Source organism: Salmo salar, chromosome 18 (assembly GCF_965601325.2).
Source record: "Salmo salar chromosome 18, fSalSal1, whole genome shotgun sequence".
NCBI classification, from domain to species: domain Eukaryota; kingdom Metazoa; phylum Chordata; class Actinopteri; order Salmoniformes; family Salmonidae; genus Salmo; species Salmo salar.
The window spans coordinates 68,031,930-68,055,897 of NC_138308.1; the positions used below are offsets into that span (position 1 = coordinate 68,031,930).

At 44.5% G+C, this 23,968-nt stretch overlaps 2 protein-coding genes across 2 annotated transcripts; one reads left to right on the top strand and one right to left on the bottom strand.

The window, feature by feature from the left end:
- The first annotated feature begins 320 nt into the window (after positions 1 to 320).
- LOC106577491 (transcriptional adapter 2-beta-like) lies at positions 321 to 5,726 on the top strand. The gene is made up of 2 exons (XM_014155525.3): positions 321 to 627; positions 1,178 to 5,726. The coding sequence occupies exons 1-2, from the start codon at positions 358 to 360 to the stop codon at positions 2,354 to 2,356; spliced, it is 1,449 nt and encodes a 482-aa protein (XP_014011000.2). The 5' UTR covers positions 321 to 357; the 3' UTR covers positions 2,357 to 5,726.
- Positions 5,727 to 5,872: 146 nt separating this feature from the next.
- On the bottom strand, positions 5,873 to 10,460 carry LOC106577492 (grpE protein homolog 1, mitochondrial). Its single transcript, XM_014155526.3, has 4 exons — positions 10,326 to 10,460; positions 9,530 to 9,674; positions 7,464 to 7,545; positions 5,873 to 7,241 (listed from the first exon to the last, which is right to left on the bottom strand). The coding sequence occupies exons 1-4, from the start codon at positions 10,391 to 10,393 to the stop codon at positions 6,889 to 6,891; spliced, it is 648 nt and encodes a 215-aa protein (XP_014011001.1). The 5' UTR covers positions 10,394 to 10,460; the 3' UTR covers positions 5,873 to 6,888.
- Between the last annotated feature and the right edge of the window lie 13,508 nt (positions 10,461 to 23,968).

Here is a 23,968-nt window from a genome sequence, read left to right on the forward strand (position 1 = left end):
TGGGAATGTAGTATTCCTGACAGAAAAAAGCTAGAAAATCACATAAGTATGTCAATGAAGTCCCAATGTGTAAGGCAAAACTCAAATATATCAACACAAATTAAATTAAACACAGCTATGCGTTTTGTAGTATAAAACGAAGTCAAGAAACGCTAAATGAGAACTTCACTCAGAAGTCAATGTTTGTCAATGAACCTATTGGTGTTTTGAGTTGTCCTGGAAACTGAGCATGTAAGCCAATCACAGGCGTTTGCGCCAAGCTTATTCATATTAATGAGACGCAGTTGTGAGACTCCAGTACGCATGCCCTCCCCCCGCGACACTGCTGCTTCCAACAACAAGCAAGAAGCCAGCAACATGGCCGACCTAGGAAAGAAGTACTGCGTAAACTGCCTTGCAGACGTTACGAATCTGCGACTTCGCTGTACTGACTGCCCAGATATCGAACTGTGTCCGGAATGCTTCTCCGCAGGTGCAGAAATCGGTAATCATCGGCGATGGCACGGTTATCAGCAAGTTGACGGCGGGCGCTTCCCACTCTGGGGTCCCGAAGCGGAGGGAGGATGGACTAGCAGGGAAGAGCAGTCGCTACTCGATGCGATCGAGCAATATGGCTTTGGAAACTGGGTATTTCAATTTATAGCCTACTTGTCTCATAGCTAGCTAGCTAGAATACACATATATGCATAAAATGATATAGATTAAATGTGAATGAGTAAACTTACACTGTGTTATTTTACATGAGAGTATCTCCGAATACATTGGACAACTTCAGACTGACAGCCAGGACTTGTCGAGAGTTGGCAATATCGATGCAACTCTGCAAGCCTTGAAATCCACCTTGTTTTAGTCCTGATTACAGCTAGCTAGCTAAATTGTTATAATGCATATTTTTTTTATACAAATGTACATTGCAATCCAGGTTGCAAACCTGCACTGCATTATGAAAACGTTTAGTTTAATGTAGGCTGGTCATCTGTTAAAATGAATCTGTTGTATGTATTGCCTATCAACGGATTTCAACACACGTATGGTAATAGTGTATAGCAATGCATGCAGTGTCTGTCTAGATGCTTGCAGTGATGTATCCCTATATGTGTAATTATCTGCATTTTATGAGGGGGAAAAAAAGCATCCCCCAAGTAACACTCTGCCCTGTGTGTGTGTTGTCTTTCAGGAGGACATGGCCACTCACATGGGGGCGATTCGGACCCCCCAGGAAGTCATGGACCACTACGTCAGAATGTACATTCACGGCAACCTGGGCAAGGCCTGCGTCCCTGAAAGTATCCCCAACCGGGTAACGGACCACACCTGCCCCAGCGGTGCCCCCCTGTCCCCCAGCCTCACCACCCCCCTGCCCCCGCTGGATGTGACCCTGGGCGAGCAGCAGCAGCTGGGCTATATGCCCCTTCGCGACGACTACGAAATTGAGTATGACCAGGAGGCAGAGAAGCTCATCAGCGGCCTGTCGGTCAACTACGACGATGAAGACGTGGAGATTGAAATGAAGCGGGCGCACGTGGACATGTACGTGCGCAAGCTGCGGGAGCGTCAGCGCCGCAAGAATGTGGCCCGCGACTACAACCTGGTGCCCGTCTTCCTTGGGCGAGATAAGAAGGACAAGGAGAAGCCAGGCACGCTGGGAGTTGTAGGTGGCGGGGGTAGTGGTGGCGCCGTCGGAATGGGAGGAGGAGTAGTGGGGACCCTTCTGATGCTGACCAATCCCATTGTGACGCAGGGAGCTGCAGCCGTTCCTACAGTGCCAAAGCGTAAGATCACCAAGGAGGAGAAGGAGCAGCGGGTCAAGTTACGGGGGATGTGCCAGTTCATGGCTCTGCGGGAGTTTGAGGACTTCTTTGACAACATGCACAAGGAGCGCATGCTGCGTGTCAAGGTACGAGAGCTGCAACGATACCGCCGCAACGGCATTGCACGACTGGACGAGTCGGCCGAGTACGAGTCGGCGCGGCACAAACGGGAGAAACGCAAGGAGAACAAGAGTGTGGCTACCTCCAAAACAGGCCGAGGCGGCGGGCTCGGCCCTGGGGGAGGGCTTGGAGGAGTAGGCGGTGGCATCATCAAAGAGGAGGGCAAGGAAGGCGAGTTTGCAGCCATTGAGAACCTGTCCGGCTTTGAACTGCTGTCGGACCGGGAGAAGGTCCTGTGTAACACGCTCAACCTCAGCCCCACGCGCTACCTGACCGTCAAGACCATCATCATCAAGGACCACCTTCAGAAGCGCCAGGGCATCACCTCCAAGAGCCGCCTGCCAGGCTACCTGGACAAGGTGCTCAAGAAACGCATCCTCAGCTTCCTCACAGAGAGCGGCTGGATATCCCGAGACATGTCCTAACAGTCCATCGGGTTTGTAGGAACTGGACTGGGAAGTGTCCTAACAATGTGTGTATGGAGTTGGTGGGGACTGAGGATTATAGAAGGACCATGACTCTGTTCTCCGTTGGATTGGTGTGTCTTGTTAGAAACGATGTGAGATTTGCACTCGTAAGCTCCACATAGACCAAACTATTGGATTTTACCACCTTTTATCTCGTTTTGTCCAACATCATCGACCACAGGACTGTTTGTGAATATGTACATTGCAAAGAATAAGGATTTCCCCTTAAAAAAATAAAAGTTTGGATACCATTTACAGGAGAGTGATGAACAGATATATATTTTTGCATTTGAATCCATATGAATGATAATGTATGGGTAGATGATACAGGGTCTCTGTATTGAAATTCCAGTGAAGGATCGCCTAATGCTGCTGGGCAAACCAGACAACACTGTTTTCAAAGCTGTTCTCAAAGTATAGTTTGCCTCCAGCTTCCTTTTAGCCTGGTCCCAAATTAGTTGGTGCTGTCTTTCCAACTCCTATGGTCATTGACCAGACAACACCAACAGATCTGGGACCAGGCTAGCTTCCTTTAGGTCAGGATGTAGTTTTGGAGAGCACAAGTTAGTGCCTATTCAAACAGCAATACAGTCACACTGTGCTGCAACGCAGGGGGTATATCATCCTATTCCTCCCATGAAGAGATGAAGGCCGGCAAAGCATACAGGAGTCAGTATTTGGCAGCTAACGCTCTCGTAGAGTACTGCAGTAATCCCCATTTTGACTTTTGTAGCTTTGTGGCAGTCTAACTTAGGATGTCAGGCTCAGAATTTGGCACTGAGAGGAATAGCCTAACTTCTCACTATTCTGTTCCATCCCCTGCATGATTTCTGATTCTAGTAGGCTATTCACTAAGATAAGAAACATTTTAACTTTTAAATATGGGCATTAACCAATGACATGCGTACAATCCTTAAGCACAAATCAAAAATCTCTTGTTTGCCAAATGAGCATATAGGCTATCACTAGTTTTTTTTACTACCCTGTTCCATCGCAGGTTAAGTTTGCCATCCCATTGGTTTGGATATTATGGTGTTAACTGTGTGATGGCCTGTCAGACTGTTTTTAACCTCTTAATGAATATGTGGTGCATGATTGTCTTCTTATCACCGGTTGCATGCTGTTTTGTTTGCCAGTGTTTCACTTATCCAAAGGGATTAAAGTCATATTTAAATGTTTTGAAGACCAGCTACATTTGCTCCATCTAACTTCCTGGTTCATTGTTTATATTTTTTTTACAGTCACAGCATTCATATAGGCTACTGTACACATCACATGGCCTTGCAAGTACAATATCAAAGGCCAGGAATAATCTGGTAGAGTAAAGGGACGACTGCCTCAGAAAAGCTTGGTTGGTATTAGACATTGATGTTTTCCATTGACATCAAATGTGTTTGTTCCCAGCACAGGTACTTTGAAGTGTCCACTGGCACCTTTTCTTTCTGACATCCAGTTAGCCTGTTTAAAATGGAAAAGGTGAACTACTGCAGGGATAAAGATGCGGTTTGGTTGTATAGAAAGTGTTGAGGAGTATCAAGTTTGACGCTGGGAAGTAGATGTAATGATCGCATACCAGTGGAGGCTGGTTGGAGGAGCCTGTCCTCCTATAGCTCCTCTGTCACACGTATAGGCCTTGGTGGCATCCCCATCATAGTATATTTATCATACCACAGAAGTAATAAAAGCAATATATTGTATTTATGCTTCCCCATAAGCTTGAAAGTATCCAGACACTGACACGGCCCCTGGGTTCTCGCATCACCTACCTGAAGATTTCTATTTGTTGCAACAACTGGCACGGTTTACAATCAAAGACTAGATATCTCCTTATCTGGTTTAAAGAGAAAACTGTTTTTGAACCATAACGGCATCTATGATTTCTTTTCACTTTCCTCTGCGGTGCCGAGGGCTTTTGTGCGTGTCGATCAGAGAGGTGGTAGGAGAGCGCCATTTAAATGTAAATGGAGTTTTGAATGGGCATCGGTTGATGGGCAGAGTTGGAATACAAAAGTGGGGTTGAGGCTGGGAGAGCGAGGGATGGGCGTAAGAAGTAGTGGAGTGTTCAAGCTCTATCTCTGTCAAAGCATAGATTTAGTTTTGTGCTGCTTCTTGTTCTATTTTCCTCCCTCCGCCTCTCCTTCCTCTCCCTGTCCATGTACTGACTCTTGGATCTTGGTGCTTTTTACTGATAGGGATTTTGCCATAAAACTAAAGCCCCATTCCTCACTGCTGTTTCTGCTGCAGGGAGCCAGTTGCCCTGCGTTCAGAGGTGGAGCTAGCTGGTCAGCCCAGTGTTATATTTATTAGAGAACATAAAATAATCATTTCTTATTGGACAAGGCCAGGTAGTCCCTCCCTGTTTCACCCTATTGTCTTCCGTTTGGTGCCTACTGAATGAGACCCAGGCTGTATTAAGAGGTCAGCCTGAGAGGTCAGAGTTCAGTCTAGGCTAGAACCTCTAAAGTTGACAGTGCCTATTATCAGTCTCTCATTTCCTGTCAAAGCCAGTAACTAACTACTTCAACCATTGTCATTATAAAAAGTTAAAATACATTAATACACACAGCCTGTTTCCCATAGCCGTGTTTAATAATCAGGGTGTGCCATTGCTGTGCCAAACCATTTTACCTATGGCACAGATATTATGACCGAGGGAAACACAGTTAAGCTAAAGCTTCCCATCAGTAGATTGCATTCTGAATTGTTTCAGCCTCTTTTTCTGTACTTATTTATGTTCAAAAGATAACATTTTATAGGTGGTTGAAATTACTCTTGTTCTATGAAACATCATTACCATTTGATACAAGCATATGGGAGTGTTTTGCCTGTTTTTGCATGTGAAGCCAAGTGTTTTAAATTATGTAAACAGTACATTTTGGTTAAATGGCTTGATTGAAAATTATTTCCATTTGAATTGTTTCTAAACATCAAGACTTCTGAGGGTGGGGAGAAAGGTTTTATTTTATTTCTGTGGAATTTTTTGCAAAAATATTTTACCAAATGTACATGATTTTTTTTGGAAGATAAATTGAAAATGAACATATTAATACTGACCTGTGAAATGTACAGTATTTTATTTCAGGGACTTTATAACTAAGAGAAAAACAAATCTTAAATATGCGAGAGAACCATTTTAAGCCTTTTGCATGTGTTGTCGTTGCATGCTGTTAAACTGTTCATGTGTACAAGTAGTATGCTTAGGAAGTCAAAGCATTTGTTAACAATTCAGTGGTTGAAAATGTTGAGGGGGAATTTTTGATGGCCCATTCTTTGTGGTTGCACAGGACATAGTATGTTTTGTATTAAAAGTGCAAATACTTTATACTTCTATGGCTTCCTTGGTTAATTTTTACAGCATTGGGTGAGTTGAGTATGTGGTAATATCGCTGATAGTTTGAGTGTTCTACATTTATGAAGCCTTCTACCTACAGTGTAACAGTCAAATCGAAAGCAATAAAATCAGGGGACTTCTGATTCAAAGTAAATCTGTTTATTTAAATGCTGCTGTGGCACTCAACAGAACAACTATTCACTATAATGTTCAGTTCAAATAGTTATTGTATAAACTCAATTGGTATTATGCCGTCTATCGTAGACCACCAAGTCGACATCTGCCAAAGCAGTGATGTACAGTGAAGTCCGGAATGATTACATCAGAGGCTCAACATAATGTTGCTTATCTCAGGTGAATCTGTAATCAATTTGACCAGAGCATTTCGACAACCGTAGTCATTGTTCTACTGTACCTGAACAATAATTTGTCTAGACATCATTTATAAAAATGAAGTATACAGTACATGTAAAACTGTTCCTGGAAGCAATACTAAAACAGCAATATACAGGGTTAAGTTGTGCCAAAAACAACTCATCTTACAGGAAAAATGTCATTATTTTAAATTCAATTGTATGAGAGTTCTCCAATGATAGTGATGACAACAATTTGGTCTATAATCAATGAGATCCATTACATTCTCCCATCCATAACACAATAATTACAATGACTGGACAAAGAGAAGAATGGAATCTGACCCCGATGACATACGACAGAAACGACTTGCATGAAACTGGTTCTGTGCTCTACATGCCATTACAAGTGTTACTTCTGTTAAAACATATTTGCTCCTGGCATATACATGGGTTCTATCCCAATTATCTACCCTTCTCCCAAAGTATGCACTTGCACACTCCCTGTCATGGATTTAAAGACAGCGTAAACTCCCTCCAGCCAATGCTTATACCAATCCAATGCTTTTCAATTCATGACGGGGAGTGAGCGAGTGCACACTTCCGGAGAAGGGTGGAGAATCGATATGCAGTCAAAACAGGCTGTGTGATGATGTCGTCCATGGTAACAATATCAGTTCGAGTTGGATTCCTGCCTCTGAGGCAACGTTAGGTGGTTGGGGGAGGGGGCTCTGACCAGCCTGCTGTACTTAAGGCGACCCGTCGCCCAGGCAACAACATCACGGTCGCACTGAATCTCTCTTTTTTTAAGGGGCTTTGGCCACGCCCACCAGCGCCGGCCGGAGGGTGCGCCCATGGAGCTTGTAGCCCACCTTGGTTACTATGGTGACCGTGCCGGGCTCTTTACCCTCCACGGGGGCGTGAAATAGAGCCTCATGCTCATAGGGGTCAAACTTCTGCCCTCCGTCAGGGTTGAGCTTGAACAGGCCGTGCTTGGCGAAGACCTTCTGGATCTGCGTCTCCGTCATCACCAGGCCATCGTACAGGTTCTTCAGGTGGGGGTTCTTCTGAGAGGTCACCTCCTCCTTGGGCACGCTCTCCGTCGCCTTCTCCAAGATGTCTGCCACCTCCAGCAGGTCTTTGCAGAAGCCTTGGACTCCTGATAGGTGTGGGAAGAAAAGAGAGATGCATTCTGTATTCTGAAAACAGACTGAACACCACAACATCATTCAATATACCTACATATTAACTTTATACTGTGTTCCTTGCTGTCAATGAACCAAAATGATGGTTTTAAATACCACTTATGTGTGTCTTTCTGCTGGGTCCAATGCACTGGTGAGACAAATAAATATGCAAACGTGCAAATATGCAAACTCACCATATTTCTTTGCGTCTTCCACCATCTTCTGACTCCTCGTCCTGAGGTTCTCCATGTCTGCCAGAGACCGCGTGTACTTGTCCTGTAGACCGAGACAACCACACTAATTCTGAGACCACACAGAGACCCCATGAGGAGATTTTTTTCCTCAAAGCTCTTCTGACTTAACCTGTTAGGGCTAGGGGGCAGTATTTGCACGGCTGGATAAAAAAATGTACCCGATTAAATCTGGTTACTAATCCTACCCAGTAACTAGAATATGCATATACTTATATATGGATAGAAAACACCCTAAAGTTTCTAAAACTGTTTGAATGGTGTCTGTGAGTATAACAGAACTCATTTGGCAGGCAAAACCCTGAGACATTTTCTGACAGGAAGTGGATACCTGATGTGTTGTATTACCTTTAAACCTATCCCATTGAAAAACACAGGGGCTGAGGAATATTTTGGCACTTCCTATTGCTTCCACTAGATGTCACCAGCCTTTACAAAGTGTTTTGAGTCTTCTGGAGGGAGATCTGACCGAACAAGAGCCATGGAACGATGATGGCCCATTAGACACCTGGCGCGCGAGTTCATGTTGGGTACCATCGTTCCAATACGTTACAAAAAAGAATGCATTCGTCCACCTTGAATATTATTCATGTTCTGGTTAAAAAAGGCCCTAATGATTTATGCTATACAACGTTTGACATGTTTGAACGAAAGTAAATATATTTTTTCCCCTCGTTCATGACGAGAAGTCCGGCTGGCTTAGATCATGTGCTAACAAGACGGAGATTTTTGGACATAAATGATGAGCTTTTTTGAACAAAACTACATTCGTTATGGACCTGTGATACCTGGAAGTGACATCTGATGAAGAGAATCAAAGGTAATGGATTATTTACATAGTATTTTCGATTTTAGATCTCCCCAACATGACGGCTAGTCTGTATCGCAACGCGTATTTTTCTGGGCGCAGTGCTCAGATTATTGCAAAGTGTGATTTCCCAGTAAGGTTATTTTTAAATCTGGCAAGTTGATTGCGTTCAAGAGATGTAAATCTATAATTCTTTAAATGACAATATAATATTTTACCAATGTTTTCTAATTTTAATTATTTAATTTGTGGTGCTGACTTGACTGCCGGTTATTGGAGGGAAACGATTTCCTCAACATCAATGCCATAGTAAAACGCTGTTTTTGGATATAAATATGAACTTGATAGAACTAAAAATGCATGCATTGTCTAACATAATGTCCTAGGAGTGTCATCTGATGGAGATTGTAAAAGGTTAGTGCATCATTTTAGCTGGTTTTATGGTTTTGGTGACCCTGTCTTTGAATTGACAAAACATTACACACAACTCTTGTAAATGTACTGTCCTAACATACTCTAAATTTATGCTTTCGCCGTAAAACCTTTTTGAAATCGTAAAACGTGGTTAGATTAAGGAGATGTTTATCTTTCAAAGGGTGTAAAATAGTTGTATGTTTGAAAAATTTGAATTTTGACATTTATTTGGATTCAAATTTGCCGCTCTTGAAATGCACCTGCTGTTGATGGAGTGCACCACGGGTGGGACGCTTGCGTCCCACCTAGCCCATAGAGGTTAAGGATTCAGCCAGGATGACATCACGGCAACAGTGTAAATACGAGTCTATGTATACCTTCCAATGTCCATACTAGTATACCACTTGGAATGTAAGCAGGCTTCATTCTAGGTAGTATTTTATTTTAATTGTATTATTTAACTAGGCAAGTCAGTCAAGAACTAATTCTTATTTACAATGACAGCCTACCCTGGCCAAACCCTAACCCAGATGACGCTGCGCCAATTGTGCGCCGCACTATGGGACTCCCAATCACAGCCTGTTGTGATACAGTCTGGAATCGAACCAGGGTCTGTAGTGACGCTTCTAGCACTGAGATGCAGTGCCTTAGACCGCTGTACCACTCGGGAGCTAGCGTGGATGTTGGAACCGAGTCTATGTAGTGACCCAGGAGTAGGGTGAAGATGCCCCTCCTAGACACTGATCTTGAGTAAACTAGGTAAACTTCACCCTGGAGCCAGACTCACCGTGACCTCTTTAAGCTGCTCCTCCAGCTGACCCTTCTCCTCGGCCAAGGCCTTTTCTGTAGGGCTCTGCTCAGCCTTCTGGTCCTCTTCTGACCCCTGGCCACTCTTCTGATGAGCTGCTGTGCATAGGAGCCGCTGGGATGCCCTAACAGAACAGAGAGAAATGGGTTAGATACACAACAGAACTTCAGCTGTTTATGCAGTGGTCACTTTAGTTCACTGGGATTCTTGTAAATGAATGTAAGTGTGTAGCAATGGTTGCAACTACTTTATGTATATGCGTCATCGGTCAAATCGTTAATTGGTGGCACGTGCCTTAAACGTTTCCTCCCCTTGGCATCTTTCAATTTGTCATAATCTGGTGAATCTCTCTCATTGCATGTGCTCTACTTTGCCAATAAATGGGCATAGTATATTGTGGTGTTTTAGTAGGTATGCCATCTGACTTGGCAGCATTGTGACTAGCTGAGCATAACGTTAGTTCATGAAAGCAAGGTTGTTTAACTAGCTAACGTTAGCTAGCCGGCTACGTTAGTAGATTGAGTTAGCTATACTAGTTAATTTTTTTAACAGACTCATAGGATTCAACTATTTTTTATGTTCAACATTTCATTCAGTTTGCTTTCCTTAAGAAATGTGCTCCCATTATGAAAGCAGCATATGACAGGTTGAAACGTTACTCAGCTAGCAAGCACCAAGGGTGATAGCAAATGGCACAAGCTAGCTAATTACTTTACAAACGACAACGTTACAATTATCTGAACAAACATATTAAAAAGCACACTCAATGTATTACCTTATTAATGAAGGCGATGCCGCAACAGAGTAACTCTGTCTCACAGCTCGTACACACCAACTCGCCATTTTTAGTGATAACACAAGCTGAAGGAGCCGAGCACCGCAACGGCAAGCGACTGAGGTTGAGCCAATCAGAAAGAGCCGCAATTAGTAGTCGCGTCCAATCAATGGTGGTATATACAATGACGTTTTCCTGTAGTTTGGTTGAGGTGACGTTAGAGGTCGAACACTTTGCACGTGACCAAGGACAGAATTAGATTGTTTTGTAAACTGAAGGTTATCCCTATTTTGTAACTTTTGGCAGCGATGTATCATCACCAAACCCATCCCTGTCATTACAATGTTGGATGGATAGGGCAATGATGATGATTACTGTGGTGATGATGATGATCAGTAAATTGGCCTGATGCTATAATCATATATGCATATGAACATTGCTTTTAATTCCTAATAAAAATATGACTCCACCCAGTGTTCCTCTTGAATTTATATTTGGATGGCAAGTCTGTCTGTTTAACAATGTTTTATCCCCAAGGAGCCGTGAGAGTTTACATTAAACATGACTACAGTGCTGTGACAAAGTATTTGCCCCCTTTCAGATTTTCTCTTTTTTTGCATATTTTTGATAGTGAATGTTATCCGATCTTCAAACAACATCTAATATTACACATAGGGAACCTGAGTTTACAAATATTTATTTAACAAAGTTATGCAACACCCAAATTGCCCTGTGTGAAAAAGTAATTTCCCCCTTACACTCAATAACTGGTTGTGCAACCTTCAGCGGCAATGACTGCAACCAAATGCTTCTTGTAGTTGTTAATCAGTCTCTCACGTCGCTGTGGATGAATTTCGGCCCACTCTTGCATGCAGAACTGCTTTAACTCAGCAACATTTGTTAGTTTTCAAGCATTAAATGCTTGTTTCAAGTCTTAATTGGGATTAGGTCTTGACTTTGACAAGGCCATTCCAAAACTTGATTTAGCCATTTTCACATAGACTTGATTGTGTGTTTTGGATCATTGTCTTGCTGCATCACCCGGCTTCAGCTCACATACGGATGGCCTGACATTATCCTGTAGAATTCTCTGATACAGAGCAGAATTCATGGTTCCTTCTATTAAGGCAAGTCGTCCAGGTCCTGAGGCAGCAAAGCATCCCCAAACCATCACACTACCACCACCATGCTTGAACATTGGTATGAGATTCTCACTGTGGAATACAGCGTTTGGTTCTCGCCAGACATAATGGGACCCATCTTGTTCAAAAAGTTTGCTCAAGTTTGCCAAAAAGCACCTGGAAGCACCTGGATGATCATCAAGACTCTTGGAAGAATTTTCTATGGACAAATGAGTCAAAAGTATAACTTTTTGGACGACATGGGTCTCATTATGTAAAAATAGAGAAAATCAGAAAGGGATGAAATACTTTTTCACGGCACTGTATATGTCTCGTTACAGTTATCAAACCATGGAGACTTGCCATCACACATTTTATACAACTAGTCTGAAACTCCTCCAGGCAATGTTCATCTTAACTGACAAATCTCAAAGCCCTTCCTTTGCTTCACCGGAGCAGCTCAGAATGAAAAAAAAAAAAGCCAGAAGAATGGTTGTAAAAATCTCTGCAGCAGGTATTGTCTGTCAGATGCAAAACGTTAGCACAAAAATCAGAGTCATTTTATGGCAATGACAAGAGGCCTTCAGAGTGCGTCTGACTGTCAAAATGGGGCATTGTATTGTACATCAGAAGTCAGCATGTGGGAGCTCTGGATGATAGACAAGTTTCCCACAGTTGGAGGGCTGTTCAAGTGGATTTTTCCCAGTCGTATGTATAAATTCCCACTTCCCACTTGGTTACGAACACAGCATTATTGCAATTTGTCGCCTTGTGTTCCCAGTTTATAACTGCCCCTGGTGGGTCAAACAGGCATGATGCCTTTTATCCCACAGCTCGATAGGGATGGACCTGAAAGAAGAAGAAACATCACAGGTTTTATGTGAAATTTGAGGGAAGAAATCAGCCTCAGATCATGCACAGTAGTCTTTCTATCTACCCTTTTTATCTCTCTCTCTCTCTCTCTCTCTCTCTCTCTCATATCTGAAAAGGCGGAGCCAATTGATTTCCAGCACTCCTCGCTGTGCCACCTGTGCAGATGTTTTGATAACCACCAAATTATTCATTTGCAGAAAGCGGAGCAGAAAGTGAAGCAGACAGAATCGGCGAGCGGCGGTGTGTGCCCCTTACGGATTCTTCATTATTTGACACAGGCCCTGTGAGATGGAGCTTGACTCTGTGTTGTCGTTTGATGATCCCAGGATGGTGTCCTGTCACAGGTCTTTGAACATAATTAAGATGCACTGTGTACCCAGCCAGTGGTGATTTTAGCATGTAGCTTAAATCTTGGTGGGGCAAAAAAAAATGTTTAGATGCATGCCAGCAAAGCCACTACACAACCCAACCCTAAACATAACATTAATTGCACTAAAACGGTAACAAACGGTGCCCACAAACTGTTAGGGCCTACATAAAGCTTTCCCAACAGCAGAGCTTTATTTTCAGCACTATAGAGTGAATACTTACCACCGCTACACCTGGCTATCAGCGGAGCCTTGTCTGGCAGCGAATAGTTCATTCAGCCTCATTTACTGCTTTTAAACAAAACCATAGCTGATATGACTGACTTGCTTAAACAAATGTGGTTTCTACTGACAATTGAGATGTACAAACTATGGCATAAGGGAACGATGAGCGGATAAGAGGCAATCCGTAATTTAGATTCAGACATTAATGAGTGAGCTAATACGGACATAGTCAATATAATTATTTGTTCAGCACTTTTGAAATGTACAGAGACAGAATTCAGAAAATGGGCCATTCTTACAGTATTCTCCCTGTACACCAAGTCAGAACCATAGAATAAATAAAGGGGACATATAAGCAGACAATGAGATCTCTTACAATATTCAATGATGATATTTCTCTAAAACAGGCTATATGTGCACCACCAAGTCAGAACAGTAGGTTAAGTTATGAGGGGGAAAGAGACCAAATTAATAGGGTGAGGCACATGGGCTACTAACAGCATACACTTAGTATTAGTTTCTTATCTACAGTATACATATCTCCCTGGCATATTATATAATGTATGCAGCAGCATAGAATACATTTTTGGACTCACCTTGTTGTGCTCACTTGAATAGGGAAAGGGGGATACCTAGTGAGTTGTACAACTACATGCATCTTCCACATTTAACCCAAACTCTCTGGATCAGAGAGGTGCAAGGGGCTGCCATAATCAACATCCACAGCACCCAGTGAGTTAACTGACTTGCTGAGGGGCCTAATTACCTTGTCAGCTCAGGGATTTGATCCTGCAACCTTTCGGTTACTGGCCCAACGCTCTAACCACAAGGCTACCTTGCAAGTCGGTGGAGTTCCCAGTTCTCTTGAACTCACGGAAGTCAGAGATTTCCCAGTTCCGAGTTTCCAGTTGTTTTGAACGCTGCAGAAGTCATGCTGGATTGACAGCATGGCCAATGTATTCAACCTTTTCTTGCCCATGGTGTTGCATGTGAATGTTTATCCTTTAAAGCTTGGAAAAGAGATCCTTAAACCCAGACTTGGACCACCTTTACTGAATAGCAGGCTAGATAATTGCTTTTCAACGGTTGCAGTTAGCCACTGATTCTTTCCAAACCACACATTGTTGAATTTGTGATTCCCAACTTGTTGTGTAATGTTTATGTCCAATGGCCGATGAGCACCGATACATTTTTATCTATAATTTCTCTTCATATAACAAGGATTGAAAAGGATTTGCCAGTAGATTGTCGACTTGATTCTTGATGATGACTGCTTGTCTGGCTTGCTAAGTAAGATTTTGAAAGTATGATGTTGACATGATCATTCCAATCAAAGCTACGGTAGATATAGTGCCCCACCTGCCCTAAATGACGGGTCGCCATTGTACCCAGCGAACATGCCCACATTGGCACGAAGTGGGCCTGTCATGCCAAATAGTGTCCCCCTGCCAAAAAGTGTCCACCTCCCTGCGTCACAATGGGATTCGATGAGTTCTAGCTTTCGTTGATGGGGTTGTTGCTGGAACTTGCAAAATTCACACTTGGGAATGAATCAAAGCGTCCGTTGCTATGCTGGCTGCTTGGTTCTATTTTACCTCGTAACGGTCGCGGAGGATGCAGGCAGTTCTAGTTCTATTTCACCTCATAAGCACTCGCTCAGTCCACACAAAAGTATTACATCAGAATCGCTCTCCAGGGATGGTGTTTTTGACTGTGACTACCAGCTGACTACCTACTGCTTCAGAAGACCGAAAAGACTGGAAAGAGAACATGTTCTTCACTATATATTTGTCTTTATATAAGAAAATGTTGTTAAATAGGAATACATTATTTAAGCTGTTTTTAGATTGGCATTGCTAGCTACTGTACTTATTTACCTCAGCCTGTTTTATTAAGCTTAATGCGGGCTAAAATATTGGCCCCATGTAAGCTGTCAACATTGGGCTAATATGCCTTTGCTCATCGGCTCCACGTTGGCCCCCAAGGCATTTGCCCAGTGTGGGCAGCCCATATCTAGTGAAGGTAGCCTTCACTCTGCCTGAAATAACCCCATCTTTTCCCAGTAAACATGCCAACATTGGCTCGATGTGGGCTAATGCGGGCAAAAATATTGGCCCCATGTAGACTGCCCACATCCATCGCTGCGACCATGATTCTGCCACCCACGTTCGATGCTACCAAAAAAGCTGCTTCAGCTTACATGCCGACTTCCTGACAATTGCTTCAGTAACCATTCTGGCTTCCTGATGTAGTTTTTGTTTACTTGTATGTTCTTTATAAGTATGTGTAGGCCTATTTAATTAATATTTTGTATGCTCATGGATTTCAGTTTGTATTGACTGAATGTGATACATTGTATATAAAGACAAACAAGTTGGTACTATCATACATATATTTTTACAAGAGAAACTGTCTCATGTCACATGCACTTATTTGTCTTTTAAAAGTCTTCATCATTGGCAGTGTACAAGATATTTAAATTGGGCATCACACAACAGAACACTAAACTGGAGCCCCCTCCTCAAGCTGGGTTTGGTGTGAGCTAGCCTGTGCTGGGCTTGGTGTGGGCTAGCCTGTGTCAATAGCGTGCAACTGCAGCCTGTAATTCAGGGCGTTCCTGCTCCGTTAGCCGTGGTTTATTGGCCATATACCACAAACCCCCAGTGTGCCTTTTTTGCTATTATAAACTCGTAATTTTTTGTCATACCCATGGTATATGATCTGATATACCACGGCTTTCAGCTAATCAGCTTTCAGGGCTCGAACTCAGTTTATAATGAACAATAAGGCACGTGGGGATGTGGTATATGGTCAATATACCACGGCTAAGGGCTGTTCTTATGCACGACACATCGCGGAGTGCCTGGACACAGTCCTTAGCCGTGGTATATTGGCCTGTGGCAAAGAAGGGGGTCGAGTGATAAATGGCAGATATGTGAGGGCAGAACTAATAAACGGGCTCTGCCCGATCACTAAAATGGCCACCCCGATCAGAACTACAGATCACAAAATGGCCGACTGCCAAAACTACAATTCCCAGAAGCAAGGGAACCCTCAGAAGGTGGAGCCGACCCACAGATAAAAGGTCAAGAAAAACCAGGAAGAGAGAGAGAGGGCGGGAAGGATCTATGAACCATAGAGAAAGAGATAATCTACATTGGCTGGATTTACCGTGTACGAGCTGGACTGTTTTGGACTTACCTGTTGGCGTTTAGACCTGGACCTACCGAGAACCAGATTTGTGTACCGAACCCTGCTATCCTTGACCTTACCTGCGGCCTGGGTGGACCAGGACAGCGAAACAAACACACAAGTACTGTCATGTTCGAAAGAACTTTCAATCTGGGCTGACTTTGGTGACAGTTTCCCACTTAATTTGTGACAAACGCTCCTAACTTTGAAGAGGTTTGCCACATGGCCATATACCACTAACCCCTGAGGTGCCTTATTGCTATTAGAAACTGGATACCAACGTAATAGAGCAGTAAAAATACATGTTTTGTCATACCCGTGGTATACGGTCTGATATACAACGGCTGTCAGCCAATCAGCATTCAGGGCTCGAACCACCCAGTTTATAATTGTAAATAAATCTCTTTTGTACATGTGTATAACTATAGATAAATCCAACAGGAGAGTTTGAGTGATGAAAGTTGGACAGAGGATCTCAATCTCTGAGCGAGAAACACTTGGGCAAACTTAAAACAAATGTCAGGCTATTTTCTGGCAATTGTGCCAATATTATGTGCCAACTGTTGACTACAAACAGTTACAGTATAAATGGCACATTTGCAAGTTTGACTTGTCATTTCAATAGGCATAGGCTAAAGACTAAAATCTGGGTTTATTAATGTAATTAAACTTTGCCATAGTTTGCTTAGATAGATGTGGGCAGCCTAAAGCCCCTGATAGGCCTACATTTTCAGATAGTCTACAGTAGCCTAGGCAAAATGTAGGCAAGATGTAAACTGAACGATTTAGTATCTTGCTTAGTTCAACTTAACAGACTAATTTTGTATTGATGTGATTGTGAGTGATGGTTTACGACATTCTTTTATGACACCTGTGGTACATGTGGCAATGCGGAATAACATTAAAACTAGTTAACTATGATTTGTGGTGATCGTTGTCTTTGCTCGCTGTAACTAACAAAGTAATACATGGTACCAGGTGTGGAAATCGTGTTTTTTCTGTGAATGTTGGAGTTTATGGAAGTGCAATGGATGTTATCAAGCCACCAGAGTCTTTGAGCCTGGATGGGAATGTGGACACGAATTGGAAAACATTTCGGCAGCGTTTTTTGCTGTACATGTCTGCCATTTGAGTTACAAAGGAGCTGTATGAATGTAAAGTTGCTCTCTTTCTTACTATAGCGGGACTACAGGCGATCAGTATATTCAATACCTTCGCATTTGCAAGTAAGGAGGATAAACACTAGTTCGCGGAGGTACTGGATCAGTTTGATGCATATTGTTCACCTAAGAAGAATGAGAACATTATCTGTCGTATACCAAATCAAATGTATATAGCCCTTCTTACATCAGCTGATATCTCAAAGTGCTGTACAGAAACCCAGCCTAAAACCCCAAACAGCAAGTAATGCAGGTGTAGAAGCACGGTGGCTAGGAAAAACTCCATAGAAAGGCCAAAACCTAGGAAGAAAGCTAGAGAGGATCCAGGCTATGAGGGGTGGCCAGTCCTCTTCTGGCTGTGCCGGGTGGAGATTATAACAGAGCATGGCCAAGATGTTCAAATGTTCATAAATGACCAGCATGGTCAAATAATAATAATCACAGTAGTTGTCGAGGGTGCAACAAGTCAGCACCTCAAGAGTAAATGCCAGTTGGCTTTTCATAGCCGATCATTGAGAGTATCTCTACCGCTCCTGCTGTCTCTAGAGAGTTGAAAACAGCAGGTATGGGACAGGTAGCACGTCCGGTGAACAGGTCAGGGTTCCATATCCGCAGGCAGAACAGTTGAAACTGGAGCAGCAGCACAGCCAGGTGGACTGGGGACAGCAAGGAGTCATCATGCCAGGTAGTCCTGAGGCATGGTTCTAGGGCTCAGGTCCTCCGAGAGAGAGAGAAAGAAAGAGAGAATTAGAGAGAACATACTTAAATTCACACAGGACACCGGATAAGACAGGAGAAATACTCCAGATATAACAGACTGACCCTAGCCCCCTGACACATAAACTACTGCAGCATAAATACTGGAGGCTGAGACGGGAGGGGTCAGGAGACACTGTGGCCCCATCCGATGATACCCCCGGACAGGGCCAAACAGGCAGGATATAACCCCACCCACTTTGCCAAAGCACAGCCCCCACACCACTAGAGGGATTTCTTCAACCACCAACTTACCATCCTGAGACAAGGCCGAGTATAGCCCACAAAGATCTCCGCCACGGCACAACCCAAGGGGGGGCGCCAACCCAGACAGGAAGACCACGTCAGTGACTCAACCCACTCAAGTGACGCACCCCTCCTAGGGAAGACATGGAAGAACACCAGTAAGCCAGTGACTCAGCCCCTGTAATAGGGTTAGAGGCAGAGAATCCCAGTGAAGAGAGGGGAACCGGCCAGGCAGAGACAGCAAGGGCGGTTCGTTGCTCCAGAGCCTTTCCGTTCACCTTCACACTCCTGGGCCAGACTACACTCAATCATAGAACATACTGTAGAGATGAGTCTTCAGTAAAGACTTAAAGGTTGAGACCGAGTCTGCGTCTCTCACATGTGTAGGCAGACCATTCCATAAAAATGGAGCTCTATAGGAGAAAGCCCTGCCTCCAGCTGTTTGCTTAGAAATTCTAGGGACAATTAGGAGGCCTGCGTCTTGTGACCGTATACCACAGCAAGGTGAAAAGTATGACGTCTATCATACAGATTGGAAATTAAAAGCACAGACGTGTATTTTTTGTAGACCTAACCTCATCTATGCTTCAAGATCAGATTGTGTTTGTTATAAATGACTCTAGAGTTAGAGAAAGATTGTGAGTTACATTTGGACAGTGCAGTAAAAATATGTCAGGAGAATGAGCTGGCACAATTGCATATTAAAACCTTTAGCTCCACACAAGCAAACACTGCTATGGAGGTGGAAAGCGCAGCAGTGGATTTTGTAGATAAGTACACAAGGGGGCACTATGAGCAAAGGATTCACAAGCAATATGATTGTAACAGGTGTGGCACCAGGCACCAGGCCAGGAAGTGTCCTGCCTTTGGAAATTGCTAGAAGTGCAAGGGAAAAAATTCATTTTGGAAAAAGGTGTTTTGCAAAGGACAAGTATGGGAGACCAAATGTTCACACCATTGAAATGGAGGAGAATGAACCAAGTGATTTGTTTGTGGGCACTGTGGATTGGATGGACAAGAACCATCACAGGTCCATACTGTAGCTAGTGACCACTGGGTTGTACCACTCGTGGTCAATGAGGAAAATATTCAGATGAGTTCACAGGATTTTGAGCATTGTCTCTCATTCACTCTATTACTCTCACAGAGAATGCCAAGCCAGTGATTCATGCACCACTCAGATTTCCCATGCCACTACGGGTGGATCTAAAGAAGTATTTGGGAAGAATGGTGAAACTCAATGTGCTCATGAAAATGTGCTCATGTTCGGGAAAATAATGTAGATTTGAGAGTCGGTATGGACCCCAAGGGCCTTAATAAATTTATCAAAAGGGAGCATTTTCAGATTCCTAAGACGGAGGAGATAGTGTGTGAACTGGCTGGCACACATTATTTCTCCAAGGTGGATGCTTCAAATGGATTCTGGCAGGTGAGGTTTAGATGCAGCGAGCACCAAGCTTTGTACTGGCAATACCCCCTTTGGAAGATATTCCTTTAAGTGGTTACCTTTTGGCATAAGATCTGCCCCTGAGTTCTTTCACAAGGCCATGGAAAGTGTTAGAGGGAGTTCGAGGTGTTAGAGGGAGTTCGAGTGTATGTGGAGGATTTTGTGGTCTGGGGGTCCACTATTCAGGAACACAATGACCAGCTGGAAAAGACTCTGCAGAGGGTTCAGAAGCATGGTTTGAAGATAACTTGGGCTAAATGTCAGTTCAGTGTGAAGGAAATCACATTTCTTGGGGATAAGCTGTCCTCGGAGGTTGTGCAGCCTGATCATGCTAAGGTCAAAGCGACGAGGGAGATGGCGAATCCTACAGATATGAAAGTTATTCAGCGTGTTTTGGATATGGACAATTTGTCTTGGTTCCACCGGTCACCAGAGGGCAGCAGAGACCAACCTAGAGACAATTATGAGACTCAGGTGTGGTCTATTTACAACTATGATTTCCCCTTCTAAAGAGGTGTGTTTTCTGTCCTTGTTTGCAGAAACTTGATTTCGGTTGCCATGTGTGTTTGTCGCCTGAGTAAGTTTTGTAATTTTTTTCTCAGTATTACGGTGATCCTTCTGTTACCTTATTTTTAGTAAAGTATTTACATTTATCCTAAATCATTGATTCCTCTTCTGGTCCATTCTCTGCACCTGGGACCAATCTCACCACGCCACAGCAAGCTTCTGCCCAAAATATGGACCCAGCAGAGATCACCCAGATCAGGAACATCATAACCCATCAAGTAGCACTGTTGGGACGGCAGCAATGAACAACTCTCCCAAATCTCAGAGACCCTCTGGGCACTTACCGATTCCTTTCAGCCACGGCATGCCCCCAACCCAGGAGGAGCCAATGCCCAAGTCTCATTGCCGAGTGCTACAGGCGTTGCCGTAGTTCCTCCAGGGAACCTGTACCGGGAACCCAAGATCCCAGCCCCCGAGCGGTATGACAGCCACCCGGGAGGATGTATGGGTTTCCTCACTCGGTGCTTGAGCTACAGTCCTCCTTGTTCCACAGGCGTTGCCGTAGGTCCTCCAGGGAACCTGTACCGGGAACCCAAGATCCCAGCCCCCGAGCGGTATGACAGCCACCCGGGAGGATGTATGGGTTTCCTCACTCGGTGCTCGAGCTACAGTCCTCCTTGTTCCACACCGATATGGCCATGATCGCCTACATCATCTCTCTACTCTCGGGCAAGGCCCTGGTGTGGAAAATGGCTGTGTTACGCACACCTCTTGGAGGAGGGAACGCAACACCCTTCTACACTCAACTCTCCGTGGAGTGAAAGAGGTATGTGACTGTAGGTGCGGGTAAAGATGGCAGAGAATTTCAGTTAACAAGGAATTTATTTCCTTCACATTGTAAAGTGGGGAAAAGGGGCTGGACGGAACCAAAGAAAGTAAAAGTTAGAGCCCCCTCTCCTACCTTACCTACCTACCCACTACTTACTTATTCTTAACGCCACCTGGCGCGCTAACCAAAATACAGGGGGTGGTCCGCCCAGCTGTTACCTAATGTGCATAGACAGAGTACATACTACAGGTATATGTATGCCCACAGGCTTCTTGCCTAAACACTCCCAAGGTGCCTTCCCCTTTCCCCCTGGGAACAAAAACAGAATAATTACTAACTTAAAGGGAACAGTTTCAATAATCCAAAAATGTCATTTTGACATACACATACCTCTGCAGGACCGGCTACAAAATAGTTTAGAACAAATTATACAGACCCACACCGAACACAGCACATACAAAGAATCTCTCCCTCCTAACAAAGGAACACCAGCTTTGATCCAGCTGGAGAAGGAGTTTGTAATTGCCGACAGCTGTATCCCCTAACGAGAGGGTGGGATCCGACCTCCAATCTGCAATGGGGCCGACCAATCAGCTGCTTGGAATCCAGGAAGCCATCCTGAAACATATACACATACAAACCCAAAACAACACAGAAACTGGGGAACGTAACACGCCAACCCCAAAACCTGCAAACTTCCAGTTTGCAATAACAAAAACCAACACGCATCCCCAGTTACTAAACCTGTGATACAGCGTTGGCAACCACATTCGCTGAACCCTTCACATAGTTAATCTGTATATTGTATCCCTGTACAATCAGAGCCCACCGCATAAGGCGGCGGTTCTGATTGTACATTTGCCTAAGAAACACTAAAGGATTATGGTCCATGAAGACCAGTACAGGCAAGGCACTAGAGCCCACATATACCTCAAACTTTAAGGCTAGCAATAAAGCCAGCATCTCTTGTTCAATGGTGGAGTACCTTGACTGACACGAGCTGAACTTACGGGGGAAGAAACTGATGGGCTGATCCATTCCCTCTTCATCTTCCTCCAAGAGAACCGCACCCACCCCCACTATACTAGCGTCTACCTCCCAACTTAGAAGGTTTGTCAAAGTTGGGGGCGGCAAGCACTGGGGCACTACAAAGTAGCGCTTTGGCAGACTCAAAAGCATAGTTACAGTCCTGGGACCACTTAAATGGTTCTTTAGGACTGAGCAGAGATGGTACCCGAACATTCCCAGTAATCTGCACAACTGGCGGCAAGTTGTGGGAGCAGGAAAAGCAACAATTGCTTCCACATTGCATCCTGCAACTGCATGCTTCCACATCCTGCAACTCCATATTAGCATTCACTGCCAAGTTGCTTCGAGTCTTCGACCACCCAGTCGGCGGAAGAGACTGTTCAGACTTTGCCAGGGGGCCAGACCAGTGGTTGATTTCGTACCCTCGCCGCCGAGAGTGGGTGGAATACTGAGGCACTGGTTACTGCTTTCCACCAGGGACTGTCTAACTCCAAGGATGAACTGGCCGCTCAGAAACTGGGAGAGGACTTCGAGTCCTTGATAACGCTAGCAATCAGGATTGACAACCGCATTCGGGATTGTGTGAGACAGCACCCTTTTGACACCACTCCAGCATCCTGGTTTCCTGAGCACCCCAAGCCCCCCGAGCACAGCATGGAGGAGCCCATACAGTTTTGACGCAAATATCTGAGCCCACAGGAACCCAAACTATGTGCGAAAGCTGCTGCCTCTACTGCGGCAGTCTTGGCCAGTTCCGTTCTGCATGCCCAGAGCTGACGGGAAAACGCCAGGACAAGGGGAGACCCTGACGAGCTGGCTACACACTCACCATCTGTCACTACCTGCAACCCTCCACTGGGACAACCGTCAGCAACAGATTCAAGCCTTCATGGACTGCGGGGCCGCAGATAATTTCATTGATCAAGACGTCACCAGAGAATTACAAATCCCTTGAGTGAAATGTCCCATCCCTCTGCAGATTCAAGCCCTTGATGGATGGCCCATCGGCTCCGGTCAGGTGGAATATCAGACCAAGCCCATTCTACTGCAGGTAGGGGTGAATCACTCAGACTCTTAGTTTTCTTTTGATCACTGCTCCTGAGAACCCCCTTATCCTAGGGTGCCCCTGGCTAGCGCTACATAACCCACTATTCTCTTGGTCAACGGGACACCTACTTGACAGGGGTAAGGACTGCCACACTAAATGTCTAAGACCCCCACAAAGAGCCTTGCCACATCCTCCTGCATCCATTGAAGTCCAAGACTTCTCCGCTCTCCCTGCCGAATACTTCAACCCCTGAAAGGCCTTCAATAAGAGGCAAGCAGCCACCCTTCTCCCTCATTGTCCATACGACTGTGCCATAGAACCTCTACCTGGCACTACACCTCCCCGGGGCCATCTGTACTCCCTCTCGAACCCTGAAGCAGTAGTCATGGACAATTACATCTGGGACTCGCTGGAGGCAGGTTTCATTCACCCCTCTACATCCCCAGCTGGTGCAGGCTTCTTCGTGGGTAAGAATGATGGATGCCTGTGTCCTTGCATCGATTACAGAGGGCTGAACCGAATTGCAATCAAGAATCGTTACCCCCTACTCCTGATATCCGCTGCCTTGGAGTTGGCCCAAGGGGCCCAATTCTTCACCAAACTGGACCTCCACAACACTTACAATCTGGTGAGAATCAGGGAAGGAGATGAGTGGAAAACTACCTTTAACACCCCTAGTGGCCACTATGAGTATTTAGTCATGGATTATCGAACTCAACAGCAGTCTTTCAAACATTGGTCAATGACACTCTTAGGGTTATGTTGAATCGTTTCGTCTTTGTTTACCTCGATGACATCCTGATCTTCTCCAAAACCCTTCTGGAGCACATACTGCACATACT